At 35.7% G+C, this 18,223-nt stretch overlaps 1 protein-coding gene across 1 annotated transcript in view; it reads left to right on the top strand.

Moving 5' to 3' along the window:
- LOC145685106 (cell adhesion molecule 3-like) overlaps positions 1 to 18,223 on the top strand; it is a 383,448-nt gene that overhangs the window by 352,897 nt on the left and 12,328 nt on the right. Inside the window, exon 4 of the mRNA XM_081757451.1 lies at positions 3,507 to 3,714. Within this exon, the coding sequence (XP_081613577.1) occupies positions 3,507 to 3,714 (208 nt within the window). The remainder of the gene's footprint in view (positions 1 to 3,506; positions 3,715 to 18,223) is intronic.

The following is an 18,223-nucleotide window of genomic DNA, read 5'->3' as shown; positions in this document are numbered from 1 at the left end:
CTTCAACTCATAAATTACAGTAGCTCTGAGAGCAAGGAGGGAAAAAACTCACTTAAGGCAATGCAAGTGTCAGTAAATCGTCTTGCCAACAGTTTTCTTTTTTTCGTATTTTCTTCCCTCAAAAGCAATATGGCAAAACGGTCGATACTAATGAAACAAACTTTTCCTGTAAGAGTTTTTTTTTTTTTTTTTTTGTAGCTTCTTCAACGAAAAAAAAGCAGTAAGAACATTAAATAAGAGTAGATAGGAAACATATGAGATGTCATGTTATGCTGTGAGTACTTTTATTTTTTTAAAAAATAATTAATTTATTTTTCCTTACTAGGCGAGGTGTGCCTATATCCATGTGTCATCAGCTTTACAATCATAGAAAAGAATCGCCAAGTACCACCATTCAAAAAAAAAAAAAAAAAACGTCGATAATTTATCCTATTACAAGATCTAATAGCATACGAAGCCGTTTTTCGATTTTCGGTTCGAATGGATTGGCGAAGGAGTTCAAAATGTGTGCATGTTTCTGGTTGTTCCAAAGAACATACTTGTTTGTATGCAACCAACATTGCATATGTATTATGCGGGTTATTTAATAGCATAGGATAAATTTTCGGGCAATGAAATAATTGTTGTAACTATTTGATAGATTGGTAGATCAACTCCATGGTTCTTCATCTGCGACATTACCAAATAGTGAAATTCGCGTCTCCAGATGCTTGTTTTTCGTGACAAATTAAATCTATAAAAGAGTCGCAATATCGGGTTCAGAAATGGAACCTATTACATGAAAGCAGAATCCATTTCGGAATCGTTGTACTAAAGGGAGGATGGCGTGAATAGGAATAGCGCCCTGCCTACGCCATTGGTACTAGCTAAATAAACTTCGTTGCTCTCATTTACCGAACTGGATGCATTCAGTTGCTATTTTATTAGCCTACTATGTTTAAGAGTGTTCATATTTTCCTTCATCGATCGATTTTTTTTTTCATTTTTACCATATTTTACACATTTGAATGAAAATACAAAGAAATGGACTTCCTAAAACTTATTTTCTAATGAATAGTTTATTGGTATAGCCTGTGATTCTAATTTTGCACGGTGCCTAAACCTGTTTCAACTGCATATAATAATAATAATAATATGTGTAGTCTATGGATGGTGAGTTATTAATGCTTTCACATTCATAAACAAGACTTTCAGTTGGCATTTAGCACGTAAACTCCGACCTCCTGGAAGAAAACACGCGGCCCCAAGAAAAATTTGCTGGGTTCATTCTTGTATATTTTGGGAACAGATTGGTAAATTTATGGTAAAAAAAAAAAAGGTAAATTGGATAGGAGAGTGGTAAATTTTGGGGGAAAATTAAATTTGAGAGTAAATAATAAATTTGGTGGAGTAAAGTAAATTTGAGACAAGAATGAAAAATCGGGCAGAAATGCATATTTGGGGGACTGAATGGTAAATCTGGGGGAAGAAAGGTAAATTTGGTAGGCGAGTGCCAAATTTTGGGGAAGGAAAATTAAATTTGAGAGAGAATAATAAATTTGGGGGAAGAATGGTAAATTTAGGGGGAAATAAATTTGAGAGAAGAATAAAACATTAAGGGGGAAGGGTATATTTGGCAGGAAAATGGGTAAAATGAAGGAGAAAGGTAAATTTGGTAGAAGAATAGTAAATTTTCGGGAGGGAAGAGTAAATTTTGGAGATAATAATAAATTTTGGGGAAGAATAGTGAATTTGGGAGGAAAGAACATTTGAGAGAAGAATGGAAAATTGGGGGAGAAAGGTAAATTTGGTAGGGGAATAGTAATTTTGGGGGAGAACAGTAAATTTGGAAGACAATAGTAAATTTTATAGAAGAATGGAAAATTTGGGAGAAACTACTTTTGAGAGAAAAATGAAAATTTGAGGGGAGAAAGATATATTTGGGGGCAAAAGGCTAAATTTATTAGGAGAATATTAAATTTTGGGGGAAGAAAAGTAAATTTGGGTGATAATAAATTTGGGAGAAGAATGGTTAACTGGGGGGGTAAGTACATCTGAGAGAAGAATGAAGAATTGGGGGGGAAACATATATTTGGAGACAAAAGATTAAATTTGGGATTTGCGCCCAAACCCTTGAGGAGAATGAACACCTCTGCCCAGGACCGGTTCTAAGTATTTTGAAGCCGTAGGTGAGAAATATTTTAGCTCCACTGGCGCCATTTTTACCTGAAATAATATACTTCATTACCCTTCTGACCTGAACAGAAGTTAATAGCATTTCTGTTTCGATTAAGTACGAAGAAGACACTCTACCATATATACTAATAGGTAATAGCAACGTATTTATTTATGAAAATCAATATTTAGACCCTTTTTATGAATAAAAATCGACTGAGGAGGACACGGTGGTGCAGTGGTAGAACGCTTACCTCAGGTGCATAGTGTTCCTAGTTCGATCCCCGGCCAAGTAAATTTGTGGTGAAAAATAGTGTTCTGTTTTCCCTTTTCCTTCAACATTTTCACTCCACCAATCTTCTATTATCATTCACTTGCTTTAATCATCTGTCTTCCTTAGCTTAGAGCGCAAAATTGTGGTACATTAAGCCGAAAGATTTCATTCATTTCATTTTCAAAAATCGGCCGCGCCATTTTTGAGGAAATTGCGCGAAAAATAATTCACAAATAAAGGGTCCAAATGGATGAATCGAGTTGCGGGATGAAACTTAGTGAACCTGATAGAAGATGTGAAAATATTTACATGTACAAAGTTATAGCGACTGAACGCCATAAGAAACGAAGTGGGAAGGGGTCAAAGTTGGTGGGAGAAGGGCTATGCCATGTTATTGAAATACATCGAATGAACTGTTGAATTGCGAAAATGGTGAAAGATAGGCAACGCAAACGGTGGTATTTTCACATATTGGCAAAAGAAAAATGGGGAGAGTAGATCACGAACCTCCGCCGCCATCTTGAAATCCGCCATTTTGAAATATGTGATATTGTTTGAAATGGAAAGGTAGCCATGTGATATATCGATTAGGGACAGTATGTTCTCAAAAATTCATATATGAACTTTAGGGATCGTTATCTGTACTTATTTTGAAGATTTAGGATCACCTTTATAGTTATTTATGAAAATCTAGGAGACTGATACTCGTATTTTGAAAGTTTGAATTATCACGAAAACATATGTAAGTTAAACATAAGTTAACATATGTGTTAAACATGTCAGCCTCATCATCAAAATATTCCTTTAATTCTGTAAGGTACAAATGGTGCTACATATATATCATAAATAAAATTATTAAATTAAATTGTTAAAAAAAAATAAACAGAATCATTAGAGGGGTTTTCGAGAAAATAGCAATTTGTTTAAAATTTTCGATTTTCGTCCTATCGTTACTTTTTATATATGTGTATTATTAACCTTTGAAAAGTAATTTATGATTCCATGATGTAAAACAAACGTAAATTACTCGTACATGATCGTATTCATTATTTTACTTTAATGACACATTTTATTTCAGGTAGACAAAGATTCACTGCCAAATTCTCGACTCAGTTACGGAGCGATCCTCTACACAACAACTGTTCCCTTGCAGTTCCAAGTGGAGAAGAGCCATGCAGGGTCTGATGGCGTAATGGTACTTACATGTCTTTCAACTATTCCAGCATATCGTAGTCAAGATGCGTCTGAAGATGAATACGTAGACAAAAAAGTTGTAACAACATCAGGTAAGAAGTTTTTCTGCATGTACTTTGGAACTTCAAAAAAATATATGAAGTAATTGTAAATTTTGTTAGAAATGTGACAATATTATCTAAAGTGAAATGTGACAATATTCTTTACCTCTGACAACACTGATGCATTGAACGGAACAAGAGGGTCACAAGTGTTATGTAGGGGGAAAAAATGTTCTCTCCTCCTGGTTTCTGTTTCCTTCCCTACTTGAGAAATGTTTTAATTTTTTGCTTGGTGAATCCTTTTTCTTGAATCTTTAGAAAATCAACTTAAACTATTGTCTCTGCAAAGCTCTACTTTCTTTTAAGCTCCAAACGGAATCATGATGCCAGAAAGTTTCGGAAAGTATTGCTATTTTCGCTGCTAGCTTCTCATTTTAGATAGTGTATATTTACAACGAAGAGGGATGCACGTGCACCTTTGCACCCCCTAAATCCGGCCATATATATATATAATTACTAATTATTACAATACTGTATGTGTAACTGCCAGGATAGTCTGTCTCACCGTTAGAAGACAACAAATAACAATAGACATAATCTGATAGTTAACAGTATGTGTTTTTACATACAAATATACAAATGAATAAATATATGTTCCAGCAGAATATAAACTATCCATATTATTGGCGATGAAAAACTTCCAGTTACCATTATTGGCCATAAAAAACTATCAATTACCATCATCGGTCATGGAAAACTATCAGTTACCATTATCAGCCATAAAATAACTGTCAATTACCATTATTAGTCATTAAAACAAATAATTACCATTATTGGCCTTGAAAGGTTATCTTCTCTTTTCTCACCTCAACCGTAGATTGGTGGGCAATATGGAAATTTTAAAACTTTTCTCTCTCCCGGGAGAGCTGTTTTATACTCTGATAAGTTCTCTTCTTTATGACTGCATCTAGATATTCTATCCTTGGTCTTTCTCTTCTGCCTTTCCCTTTATCAACACGATGATTCAATCGGAGTGCCGAATAAGATGGCCAAGCATGTTGTTTCTTTTTTTCCTATTATCTTCATGATCTGTCGTCTTTCATTGGCTTCCTTTAGTACGTCTTCATTCCTTTTCCTTTGGTCCATGATATGAGCAGCATTCTGTCTGTGCCAACACCACATTTCAAATGTTTCCAGCTTTTCTCAATGTTCACGTCTCTGACCGGTAAAGCGCCACGCTCGATACCAGAGTCTTAATAAATCGTTTTCGAACGTCCAAGGACACATTTCTTCATGTTAGCAGTCCACTTTTCCTATTGAATGCTTGTTTAGCCTGCGATATTCTGGAACTTACATCTTCTGAAAAGCTATCAGTTACCATTATTGGGCATCAAAGACTATTAGTTACCATTATTAGCAATGTAAAACTATCAGTTAGAATTATTGGCAATGAAAGACATACTTCTTAGAGTCATGAAACTAGTTTCTTTCTCGATTTTACCGATAACTACTCATTGAGGATTAACTCTCAATCATATTAATGTGCTCAGTTTAGTGGCGTCATTTGGGAAGGGCACTGAAGATAATTGCCCCACCAACCCCTAAATTTAAGAAATACATATGTTATAATCAATTGTACAGTAGTATACTAATTTTAAAAAAATATGACTTAGCAATGTATTTTTAAAACATATACAGTACATAAAAGGTTAAACAAATCAACAATCTATTCTAGCAGAACGAAAATAATCCATCATATTTAGCAACAACCGATTTCTTTTTAGCAACTAAAAACTAATTTTTCGATTTTCTCGAAAACGACGCATGAGAATTTACCCTCAAGTGTGATCTTGTTCAGCTCCATGTAATCTATCGACTGATATACAAGGTGTGTTAAAAACTGATTTTTTGCTATAAAAATCTGTATTGTTCAATTTACAAAATTTTAAGCACTGGGTCTAAACGTAGTCCCCTCTACTAACAATACACCGTTCCCAAGGTTTCTTCCATTTTTGAAAAGCCTTCTGGAACTCACTTTCTGGGATGGCACGCAGATATCTGTCGCATTATCCTGAATCTTCTCTATAGTTTGGAAACGACGTGGTTTCAAAATAGTTTTAAGTTGTGGAAACAGGAAAAAAGTTTTCCGGGCCTAGGTTCGGACAATAGGGTGGACGAGGCAAAAGGTAGTCTGATATTTTGCCAGATAACTGCAGATGAGGAGCGACGCATGAGCCAGAAAACTATGCAAGTCTAGCTTTCCCACAATTCAGAGCTCTTCCTGCGCAATTCTGAAACGCTCTAAAATTTCCTAGTACAAGTGTTTGTTTACCATCTGACCACGTGATACAAATTCATGATGGGCATTGCTTTTCCAATCACAAAACAACCAATATCACCTTGATCTTTGAACATTCATGTGTGCCTTGTTTGGAGATCCCGAATGGAGGAGATCCCGAATGAATTGAAACGCAATTAACATGTCTCTGTGAAAGTTTTCTCAAGTTTGTAGCAAACTTTCACACAGACACACGTTCTCCAAGCTCTTTCATTGTCATTTTGTCAGTAATCCGAAGAACGGTTTATGAACGTGTTCAATTCAGCTGCTGTAGCTCAGGGACTAACGGTCACAGCAAAACGAGGACAAATGGCAGTTTGTTGTTTAAACCTGCTGCTAGAAGCTCTCAGTAGTCGCAGCGCGCTTTCTGTACCCGCTGATGTGCTATTTCAAAAGTTCGTTGTTTTTTTTTAACACACCTAGTATGTATCAAATTCGATAGTTAAACCAAATTATAGTTACATAATTCATGATAATTTTGAGCATTATCTCATTAACTATATTATGTACGCACTATTACTTTACCAGTGTCATATTGGAAAGCTTGATTAGAATTTATTTTAGTATCAGTTCCACCTTGATAGGCGGCATGATTCTCGTATAGCACCATTTTTTTTTATTTTTATCGAAAACTACGCGTGATGGATTCACTACAGGTGCGTATTGAAAAATTTTTGGTTACGAGAGGTTCAAAATTTGAGAAAGAAAGTGAAATGAAATGAGTTGATTTTGAGTTTAACGTCCCTTTCAGCAGCGAGGCTATACGAGACGGGACCTACTGATTAACGTGGAATACGAACCACATGAGCTCCCGCCGGGAATCGTACCCGGGTCTCCCACGCCAAAAGCAAGTACAGTAACTGCTTAGTTACAAAGTAGCTCGTGAAATAAAATGAAATCTTTCACTTTAACGTCCCATGCTTAGGCCATTTAGGCTAAGGGAGATGATGATTAAGGCAAATGAATGATGGAAGAATTGAAGGAAAGAAAATGGGAAGAAACGGGAGTACTCCGGACATGATGTTGTCCATGACAAACTTAGTTGACCGGGAATCGACCCAGGGCTCCCACGCACAAGAGACAAGTGCTCTACCATTGAGCTACCGTGTGCTCCTAAAATTGGGGGGGAAACGATACTATAAGACACTATGTTTGTGTAGCATTAAATCTGTGTTATTCTTCACCCGAAAAGACGATAAGCAGCTAAATATTCCACATATATGCTTAGAAAAAATAAAATAAAATAAAGAAAAACTAGATTGCTTTTATAAGAAAAGAAAGAAATGAAATGAAATCTGTGAGTTTTACGTCCCACGGTTATGCCGGTTGGGCTAGAGGAGATGGTGATGATGGGTAATGAATGAAATGGTGGAATGAAGAAAGTGGGAGGAAACGGGAGAACCCCGAGAAAACCCACGCACACGGTGTTTTTCCACAACAAAGTTCACTTGGCGGGGGCTGGGATCGAACCCGGGACCCCAAGCACCAGAGGTGAACGCTCTACCACTGAGCCACCGCGGCCCCAAGAAAAGAAAGAGTATTCATGAAGTGTAGGATCAAATCTTCAGGCTACATCGATCATTTCTCTGCTAAACGAGTATAATTTTAATAAGAAAGTGTACAAATGTATGCCAAGCTACGAAGTTTTCTGGGGGGGGCGGGGCGGACAGACCCGGTGGACAAGCATGTGAGTGCACCCGTAGTTTACATTGATCCATATCACTTTGTTCAGCTAAATGAGGATTATCGATTATAGTGACCGCAATGACTCGAGAAGCCTGGCCTCTACACCCAATTATAGGACTGCTTTGTCTTATGTGTGATGTGTCATATAAGAATTCAGTGCGACTCGTACAGTTGCCTTCCAAACGCACACTTGAAAAAATGTGAAAAAACAAAAGTTCACTAACAATGTTGCCAGACTTCGAAGACATGACGCACAAGCGACAAATGAACAGTATTTAAATAATAATAACACGAACAGTAAGAATTACTCGGATTAAACGGTAATAATAATAATAATAGCAAAAATACAAAATAACGACAACAACAAAAATAAACAAAACAAGTGGCAATGCAACAACACTGTACCCTTGGAGATGTTCTCCGTATAGCACTACACCAATGCAACACTGGCAAAAATTTCATGGGGAGCGGTTAACAACCGGGATACATCCTTGCGTTCTATTGGATGCTGAAATTGGCAGATTTAAAGTCAAGCTTCACGACTCTTTGCGATCACTGTAGTAATATCTCATCTTTTGAGTTTTTCTTTCTTTCTTTAAATGATAGTGACAGACATGTATTGTAGAGTTTATTTAACCCTCGGACTACCAACGGGGAAGGGGGTACTTTGTGTCCATCTCAACATATTTTTTTTTTCTAATTACTCCTCTAATCGTAAGAAAATATGTTCTTGCTCAACATTTTAAGCTAAAGCGTTTACCTTACGGTCGTTACGTTAGTGTGTCTCATAAAGTTTGCTATTTTAAGTTGGTGGGCACAAAGTACCCACACCCGCCGCGTTGGTAGGAGATGTGTCTGACATTTAGACTTGTCACTCTTACGTGGCAGCATAATAAATAGATACAGTGAAACCTGTCTTTAGCGGAATCGAGCGAGACTTGCAAAAATTTCCGTTAAAGTCAGGTTTCCGCTTAGTGGAGGTAGACCTTTCCTTTCTTTCTTTTTTTTTTAAATACATGCTTATAAAGGGACATACTGAGAAAATATATTGCTGTACGTACATTGTTCGATTACAGTACTTCTTTCTTCTACGAATAAATACACGGAAAAAATTAAAATGAATACAAAATATACTATGCACACGTTATCTTTATTTTTCTAATAGCGAAGCAGGGTTTTCTGTGTACATTGCTGCTTGACTTTCCGCATACACTTTAGCCTGAGAAATTATACTAAGTGAATCAGAATAACTTTTCCGTAAGGTAAATTTTTGCAGTTCCTTTAAACTTCTGAGAGCATTTTGATATGTATTTATTCTACACTCTTCTTGGAACTCGGTATCGTATTCCTCTTTTTCCTCTATCTCTTTTTCTTCTTTCCGACATTCCTTATAATTCTTGATTAAGTTGCGGGGATTAAGGACAATTTGTGGGGGTGAATATGAGTAGTGGTTGGGGAAGGTCAACACTGTCCAGAAATATTTAACAAAAGAACGAACATTTTATCGCAAACAGTGTAATGTATATGTCTCACAAAATGTCTAAACATCTAAACGCTGTAGTCCGGAACTCAGAATTTTCCGTTAAATGATTATTTTTCTTTCCGTTGTCCGCGTAACACAGTTTCCGCTTAATGAAGGGACTTTAACACATTTTGTTCTCCAAAATTCATGGGACCGTGAAATATTTCCGTTTAAAACAGTTTTCCGTTTAATAAAGGGTCCGTTGAAGACAGGTTTTACTGTATTAGTCTTACACCGTGTACTGTTACTGTTCACTTCAATCACTGTAGATTTTGTGAGAGTTTCTAATTAGTTTCATTTTCGAAGTATTTAATCATAATAGGTGAGCACAAAATACCCTCCTTAGTCGTCCCCGTTACAAAAAAAAATACCTAGGTAGTGCAAGGGTTAATTTACAAAGTGAGTTCTACGTAAACAATCATACAAGACAAGGAAAATAATGTATTGTTGTGATCAAATTATGTGTTGTCTAGATACCAAAGTCACATAATAAAGGAACGAGGAATATGAAGGAGGAAGAGAAAACCCGTCTGAAAGCAAAATACTCAAAAATTCTACAAAAGCCAAAAGATCGAAAAAATCTGAAATTAAAAATGCATAAGGTTTTGAAACAAGTTGTCTTAGAAAATCAGTGTGAAGATGATCCAAAGAGAAAAAAGACGGAATGGAAACCACAAAGGAAAATTTATACGTGTCAGTTCATTAATAACAACAAGATAAACAAGAAACCACTTGAAGTTAAAGAAATCACAATTGTCATTTCTAATGTGTCGCCCAGCACCACCATAAAAGATATCGTTATACTATGTAAACCATTTGGTATTGTAAAACAAGTGACCAAAGAAAATGTGGATGAGGAAACCTGTGAATTTACTGTTGGATTTGCCAAATACGAAGACGCAGTAAAAGCATGTTATACTTTAAATTGGACTTCATTTCGTGGTGATCTTATCGATGTGGCATTGAAGAAAATTGATAAAGAATTCCTAGATTGAAAAACAAGGAAAACCTAACCTGTCGCTTTTTTTTTAAGAATTCTTCAGTTTGTCAAATTCTTCTCTTATACTTGACAATATCTGCAGTTTATTCAGTTGGAATATCAAACATTGGTTTTGGTAGTCTGCTCTCAAAGCATATCTATATAAATTTATCCCATTAAAAGTAATTATAAAATAAATTGCAATGAAATTCTGCTGATTTTATTTTTTCTTAGTATAAAAATGATACAATACACCCGCCAAACAGAAGGAGGTGATAAACATGGGTCGAAAGGGGCATTGTTTTCTAGGGATGGCCTTTTTCGAAAAATCTGTTTTTCGATTTTTGGTAATTCCGTTTTTCGATTTTCCTTTTTTTCTTTTTCCGTTTTACGAAATATTTTTCGTTTTCGTTTTTCCAGATTTTTCTTTATCCTTTATCGAACCACTTTTCGTTTCCGAAAAATTCATTTTTCGAGAAGGTATTTTTCAAAAAAAAAAAATTGTGCATCCCTATTGTTTTCACGTGAGAAGCGCTAAAAAACGGCAAAGGCGCTAATGTAATGCCAAATAACTCATGAACATATCGTCATAGAGTTAAATCACACAGAAAATCGGACCTGACAAGCCGAATGATGTACAGTCTTTTTCAAAAGATCTTGGCCAACCACTTTGCTTCAAAATGCCATATTCTGATTGTCATGCACAGGAAATTTCAATACTTCGATTCTATATTTTTAAAAAATCTCAATTGGGCAAAGAAAATTCACATTTATTTGATTTAAATCCTATTGTAAATAAGAGTACAGAGCTTTTCAGCGACAAAGATGGGTGGTTAGTTTTTTTTTAATTGTACTGTACATGTGGGAACGGAGAGGTTGTCATGCGATCAGATTCCCTACAGGTGTAGAATACGTGAATTCTCCTTCTGTTCATAAGGATGTCCGTGTCTTGATGGCCGCTCCGCTCTTATGTAATTACACTTGTCGAGTGGGACTTTCATGCAAATCACGAATGTTTGGAGTAGTTGTGTCAAAAAAAATGTCAAATTTAAACAAGTATCCAAACTGATACATTTTTATAATAGGTCTATAATAACTAAACATAGTAGGTCAACATAATGGCTTGTATTCAACCAAGCATACCAGAAAACCAAAAATTTTGAAAATTTATAATAACCGGATGTTAACGTGAGTCACTGAAGGTTCAGGGGAAATATATACTGTATCTAATTGGCCCCACATCAGAGACTGCTTCCTTGATATCAATTAAAGTCCGTATTGCGACCATTACAAACATTATTATGACTTGGTGGCACACAACAGCCACTACCAGTGGGGCTACGATAAATTTCTCGCGTCTCATCACGAATTCGAGACGACAGACAAGAGAGGCTGATACCTTTCACATAGGCACACTACAAGACAGAACTGCTATAAGACGAGACAAATGCCTCGTGTCGCCTCGTCTCGTCGGCATTAATCAGGACTAGATACAAATATCAAATTTAGCATACCCTATCTCTTAAACGAATGGTAATTGGGCAAAAGTGAATGACTGGAAAGATCCTGGCCTAAACGGATGTGTCACGCATACCACTTTCCATTTAAAAATATTCAGTGATACCAAATATCCACAATACCCACTTGCAATATTTGCTTTTCCTCCATCCACACGTCCCGTTATTACTGGCTTGTTCCAATATGTTTGACTAATTCTGTATACAGATCTATAGGTATGTTCTTTCAACAGAAATGAAATAGCTGATGTCCACAGAATATTTCGTTATAATAAACATGTTTATGCTTTGATGTAAGGCTTTTTTAAACGTGGGGCCGTTTTGACGCGGGCCTCTTTTGACTCGGGCCCTTTTAATATAGGTTTCTTTTGACTCTGGCCTTTCTCTCCTCGCCCTTTTGTCTGGGTCTTTCTGATGACACCATTTTGGAAACCATTCTAGACGTTAATCATGATCCAACCAATATTCTGTCCGTATTGACGTAACAGATCCAGTTCTCATCAGAAGTGACAATCCGACGCAGAAAACTTTTCTACTTATTCTGCCCTCTCAGAAAACTACACATATCTAAACGACGATCCTTGTTAGCTGGTGACAACTTAAGTGGTACCCACTTTTTTTTCACCTTGGTGATTGCGCAAAGCCCCCGCACGACAATGACATGATGTGGGCCTAATTCATTTGCACTTGAATGAACACTCTCTTAGGTCTGTTTCGACGGTGTTCCTAAGGGGCTCATCAGAACATCCTGTTCGTCGGCTGCCGAGGAACCCATTTTTCCATATTGTGCCAGCCAACGAAATTTCACAAACCAATTCCGTACCGTATCGTGCGTTCATTCAATCATGTCTAAATTTTCTGTTGGAAGTTTTTCAGGGCTCGTTAATGGAAATAGCTCGCAATTGTGTGTTCTCCGTGTATCACTTTCACACGCCTCTGTTGAATATCACAGCATCTTCGGACTGAACACTCCAGCCTGGTTTTTGAACATGTATGGAGTTTGTAATGTCGTGTAGCACCGATTTTTGCATAACTTTGGGGGCGGGGGAGGGGGAGGAGGAGTGACACCCCCACCAAAGACCTGGTATATCTTTCACCCCGCGCGCTGCAGCGGCGTTTGACCCAAGTTTGAGCGGGCACAGCATACACACCCTTATGACGCTCTGTGGAGATCCCATGTTTACTCTGTCCTTACTCAAGTTCACGGTGTAACTGAACTGCCACAACCAGGTAGTATGTTGGATATACCCACACCAATAACTGACCTTCGCCTTATCTCCATTCGCATTCAACTAACGGTGTGAGGACCAATTGAACACAGGCTTCCACAAAAAGCGACAGAATTTTCTTCGTTACCTTTATAAAAGTGATATAAAATGGTTTCAAAAATTATACTGTAACTATTTCTGCTTTATACGACAGACTCGCCCGTCCTTGCTCTCGATGGAATCTATACAAATTCTATATCGACGTGTTGCAATCGAATAGACAGTTTTGTAGTATCCCAACTATGATAATGTAAAATCCATATATAAAATTTCTTGAAAAATAAAAGAAGTATATTTGTTGGAAAAATAAATGTGACAATAGGTAATTAAATCTTTATAAACTTTCTCTAATTTATTATTGAAATTTCAAATCTGTGTGGGTGTTTAAAATGAAGTGTTTGAAAAAGAGAGCTGGAAAGAAAAACGAGTATATTGCATGATCACACGTAGCCCAAAGCCAGTCAGCAAAATGAGATAAAAGGGAAGTTTAAATTTAGTATCAACTCTTAAATCCAATCCGTTTAGTGGTAAAACTAATTAGAAGCTAACAGTCCCTTAATACAAAGGAGAAACAGAAGCGAGAAGAAAAATGCACACAGAGTGCTTATCTCGATTACAGTGAAAGGCATATTCACCAACTTTGTTATACAAATACTGGCAGCGGTCAAAGATAATTAAAGTAGTAGGATTGGTTGTTTAAAATGTCAAGATAGGATTAGGATTTCTCATGTAGAAAATGGTCTCATAAGAAAAGACTAATGTTCTAATGCTTCGTTAATATCCCATATATAGCAATTTAGAAGTTTATAAGGTGCGCTACATTATGATTACATTAAAAGAATGTATTGTAAAATTTGTTTTTACCGAAATCCATTTTCAGAAAGAATGAAAAATGTATTTTTCCAAATGGATTCAATGAGAAATTTTCTCTAGTCATAGTCAGTGAAAAACTTAGAGAAGTTGCTTTTAAACATGTTTAAATGTTATCCCTATCTTTTAAATTATAAGAAATTAAAACAAATCAGTAAATAAATTAAATAACAAAGAAGTTGTTTTGAAAGGTATTTAAATGTTACTTCTATCTTGTAAATGAGGGGGAAATAAGAAAACAGTGAACAAAAGAAATAACAAAAAGAAGTGATTTTTTAAAGTATTTAAATGTTAATTCTACGTTGTAAAATAGGAGAAATCAAAACAGTGAACAATAGAAATAACAAAGAAGTTGATTTAAAAAGTATTTAAATGTCATTTCTATCTTGTAAATTAGGGGAAATCAAAATAGTGAACAAAAGAAATAACAAAGAAGTTTTTTTTTTAAAGTATTTAAGTGTTAGGGGAAATCAAAATAGTGAACAAAATAAATAACAAAGAAGCTATTTTTAAAAGTATTTAAATGTTACTTCTATCTTATAAATTAGAAATCAAAACAAGAAATCAGTGAACAAATTAAATAACAAAGACGTTATTTTTAAAAGTAGTTAAATGTTACTTCTATCTTGTAAATTAGAGAAATCAAAATAAAAGACATCGAACAAAACAAATAAATAAGTAAATTATTTTTAAAAGTATTTAAATGTTACTTCTATCTTATAAATTAGGAGAAATCAAAACAAAAAATCAGTGAACAAACGAAATAACAAAGACGTTATTTTTAAAAATAGTCAAATGTTACTTCTACCTTGTAAATTAGAGAAATCAAAATAAAAGACATCGAACAAAACAAATAAACAAGTAAGTTATTTTTAAAGGTATTTAAATGTTACTTCTATCTTATAAATTAGGAGAAATCAAAGCAAAAAATCAGTGAACAAAAGAAATAACAAAGAAGTTATTTCTCTAAGTATTTAAATGTTACTTCTATCTTGTAAATTAGAGAAATCAAAATAAAAGTTATTGAACAAAACAAATAAACAAAGAAGTATTTTCTAAAAGTCTTTAAATACTATTTTTATCTTGTTATTTCTGAGAAATCAAAAAGTCACTGAAGAAAACACAGAAAGACACACAAAGAAAAATACAAAGAAGTTGTTTTTAAAAGTGTTCAAATGATATTTATATCTTGAAAAAGTATAGGAAACCAATACAAGTCAGTGAACGAGAGCAAATACGAAGAAATTGTTTTCAAAGGTGTCTAGATATAATTTCTTTCTCGTAAAAAGGGGGAGAAACGCATTCGTTAAAGTTGCATCGTATCTATTACATTATTCAACATGAGCGTAAATATGGCTTTCTATAACGTAGCAGAAAATCACCATGTAAGACGATGAAGAAGAAACACACGTCGATAAATTAATCAGAGAGAACGGCAGAATGGTGAGACAAGCAACCAAAAAGTTTCGTAAGATCAAAGGACTTTGATGCCGCAGAGTGATCACCGCTTGGGGAATCCACTCAGAAACCGTGCAATGGAAGTTTGATGTCGAAATCAGAATTTACGCCAATAATTGATGTATCCAAAGGGGGGTTACCTTGTTAGTTGAACCGGGAATTGCTGCATCTAGAGGTAAATTCACTCGCAAGCAATTTGCATAATTTTACTTAATGGACAGTCGACAGCAAAAGTGCTTACCTCTCCATTAAGGTTCGATTAAATCAATAACTTGGTAACGAGAACATTTTAGAATGGTAATTCTTAGTTATTTTGTTGGTCTATTATTGTGCCAATTCACATAGTTACAAACTAAGATCTATTTCCGGAAGTATTTAGGATTTTAGAATTTTATAGTTCTAGGCTACCGGTATCTATAGACATGTTAGCCTGTAGCGTTTGAGGGATGACGTCTCTCGGTGAGCACACTATCCGGGGAAAAGGAAGGAAGAAGGGATTGGGAAAAGAAGGAAGCAGCCTGGGATCATATGTTAGGTACCATCCTGGCATTTGCCTGGTGTGAATGCTTTTTACACGTTTTCGACCGAGTGTCCCACCGGGAATCGGACCCTGAACCGCTCGCACTGAAGGCGAGAACGTTAGCGACTACGCTACGCGAGGCCGCTGGAAGTATTCCAGTCAATAGGGCTGATAATAATGTAGAGAGGTCGAAAGGTTTAAGGACTTGTGCGCAGTATTTAGAAATAAAAATGAAGCAGATAATGAAATAAAATATGGGTTCATGACGGAAAAGACACGTTACTATTCTATGCAAAACCTATTGTTATTTTATGTGGCCGCCAATATCCAAATAATTATAAATAATAGGCTATAAAGCATAATTATATCCATTGTGTCCTGTAAGTGTAAAAATTTCGCAGAGAACACAACTCGAGGTTTAGAACAAAAAATGCATGTAAATAAAACGAAACTGAAACTTCTAGAACAAACTTTTAAATTCTTAGTATTAAGGTAAAGCATTTGAGGAAAGAGAGGTCGAAACGTCTAACACAGGCAACCGAGTCATATCGCTCGCATTGATAGTGCACGGTAAATATACATACAGGTTGTTCTCTTAGGAACCTTTTGGAAAAGACGCCTTTGGGTAAGTTAATAAAGTAGGAGAGTTGAGTTGAGTTGATTTTGAGTTTAACGTCCCGTTCAGCAGCGAGGCTATATGAGACGTAGACCTACTGATTAACGTGGAATCCGAATCACATGAGCTCCCGCCGGGAATCGAACCCGGGTCTCCCACGCCAAAGGCGCGTACGCTAACCGCATAGCCACAAATGAGCTCAATATAAAGTAGTAGAAGAATAAAAGCATAAAGAATGTATAAAAGGCATGTTTGAAACATGAGAAACATTAAACAAAACTCGCTTTGATTTACATTGATTTGATCCAATCGGAAGGCTTTATTTCTGTGACGATATACTTTCTCGTTTCTTAAGCTAAATAGCTTATTATCTAGAATACTTGTTATCGTCCTTTGTTATCAATCTAGGGATCTCAGGTTCGAACCTTGCAGGGTTTTCCAGCTTGCTTTTACCTGCAACACCCTTCGTTCATTAATTCCCTCAAACTCGGTGGCACTTCCCAGCCAGTGTCATCATATATTTTCAGATAATTATCAAAATGGATAAACCTTAACAAAACGCGACTTTTGTGTGCGAGGTTCTGGATTCGATCCTCGGTGGAAATACTTTCCTCGGTCTAATCAGTTGTCCGGGTCTCACTTCGAACAGCAGGTTCTGTCTTATATAGTCTTGCTGCTGAAAAGGGGAGTTACACTGAAATCATTCCTACGCATAGGTCCATATGAACTTTTTCTCTTATTTTGATGTGAGGAATCACCTCTTAAAGTTTGTCGGTATAGTTCATTAACACCCTATATATATTACTCACTTCTAAACTCACTTAGGGGTGCTGAGGTTATCTTACTCCTTCAACTAAAATTTGAGCTTAAATTTTATCAGGAATGTCATTATTCAGCTTAGCGACCCCGAAAACTGCGGATTCGACACTAATATCGTTTTCGGTTATTTTTACGTGTCACCATTTCCCATTCCTCTACGAGTACCAATAGGAGCAGAACTTAGATTTAAACAGCATCGAGAATGTCACTATTCATCTTTGCGACCCCCCCCCAAAAAAAACTATTGATGCGATACTAGAATCTGTTATTTTTTTATTGTTTTTACGTATCACTATCTTAAACCCACTAGAACTGGTAGGAGTGTCTTACCTCCCAGAGTATTTTTTTTTAGATTGTATCAAGTTTGATTTAAGTTGCTCCAGAGTTCCAGAGTTATGTTGAAACATACACACACACTTACGTACATACATTTGTATAATTTATAGATAAATAATTATCTAGATAGATTTTTGTCACGAAACATTTAAATTTTGTATGTACAGTAAACTTGATTTCACTTCAGTTTACCAAACAGATATATAAGAAAAAGTTTAGTAAAATTAAATTAAATAATTAGTTTTATCTATCTATATATATAAAAGAGAACGTACAAATCCTTTGTTAGCTCATCACGCTAATACGGCTGAACCAATTTCTTTCATTTTTGGGGGGTTATTAAGATTTGGACCCTAGATGGTTTTTATCATATCACTTTAATTTTCAATTACCAGTGTCTTGAGATAATTGACCATTCAAGTGTCCATAACGTAGAAATCCTTTGTTAGCTCATCATAGCTAAATCTAACCGTATTTATATGCAACCCACATGACCGTGTCACTCGGCGGGTTAACATAAATGACAGGCGATATAATGTTAACATTTACTGCAATCTTCTATGGTTTTTATCATATCACTTGAAAGCGAAAAAGTAAAAATTATCTAAGTAACAAAGTTTATTGCGTTCCG

Source organism: Thermobia domestica, chromosome 5 (assembly GCF_964235325.1).
Source record: "Thermobia domestica chromosome 5, izTheDome1.hap1.1, whole genome shotgun sequence".
NCBI classification, from domain to species: Eukaryota; Metazoa; Arthropoda; class Insecta; order Zygentoma; family Lepismatidae; genus Thermobia; species Thermobia domestica.
Note: the sequence above shows the minus strand (reverse complement) of the source record. Positions and strands in the feature narration are given on the sequence as shown.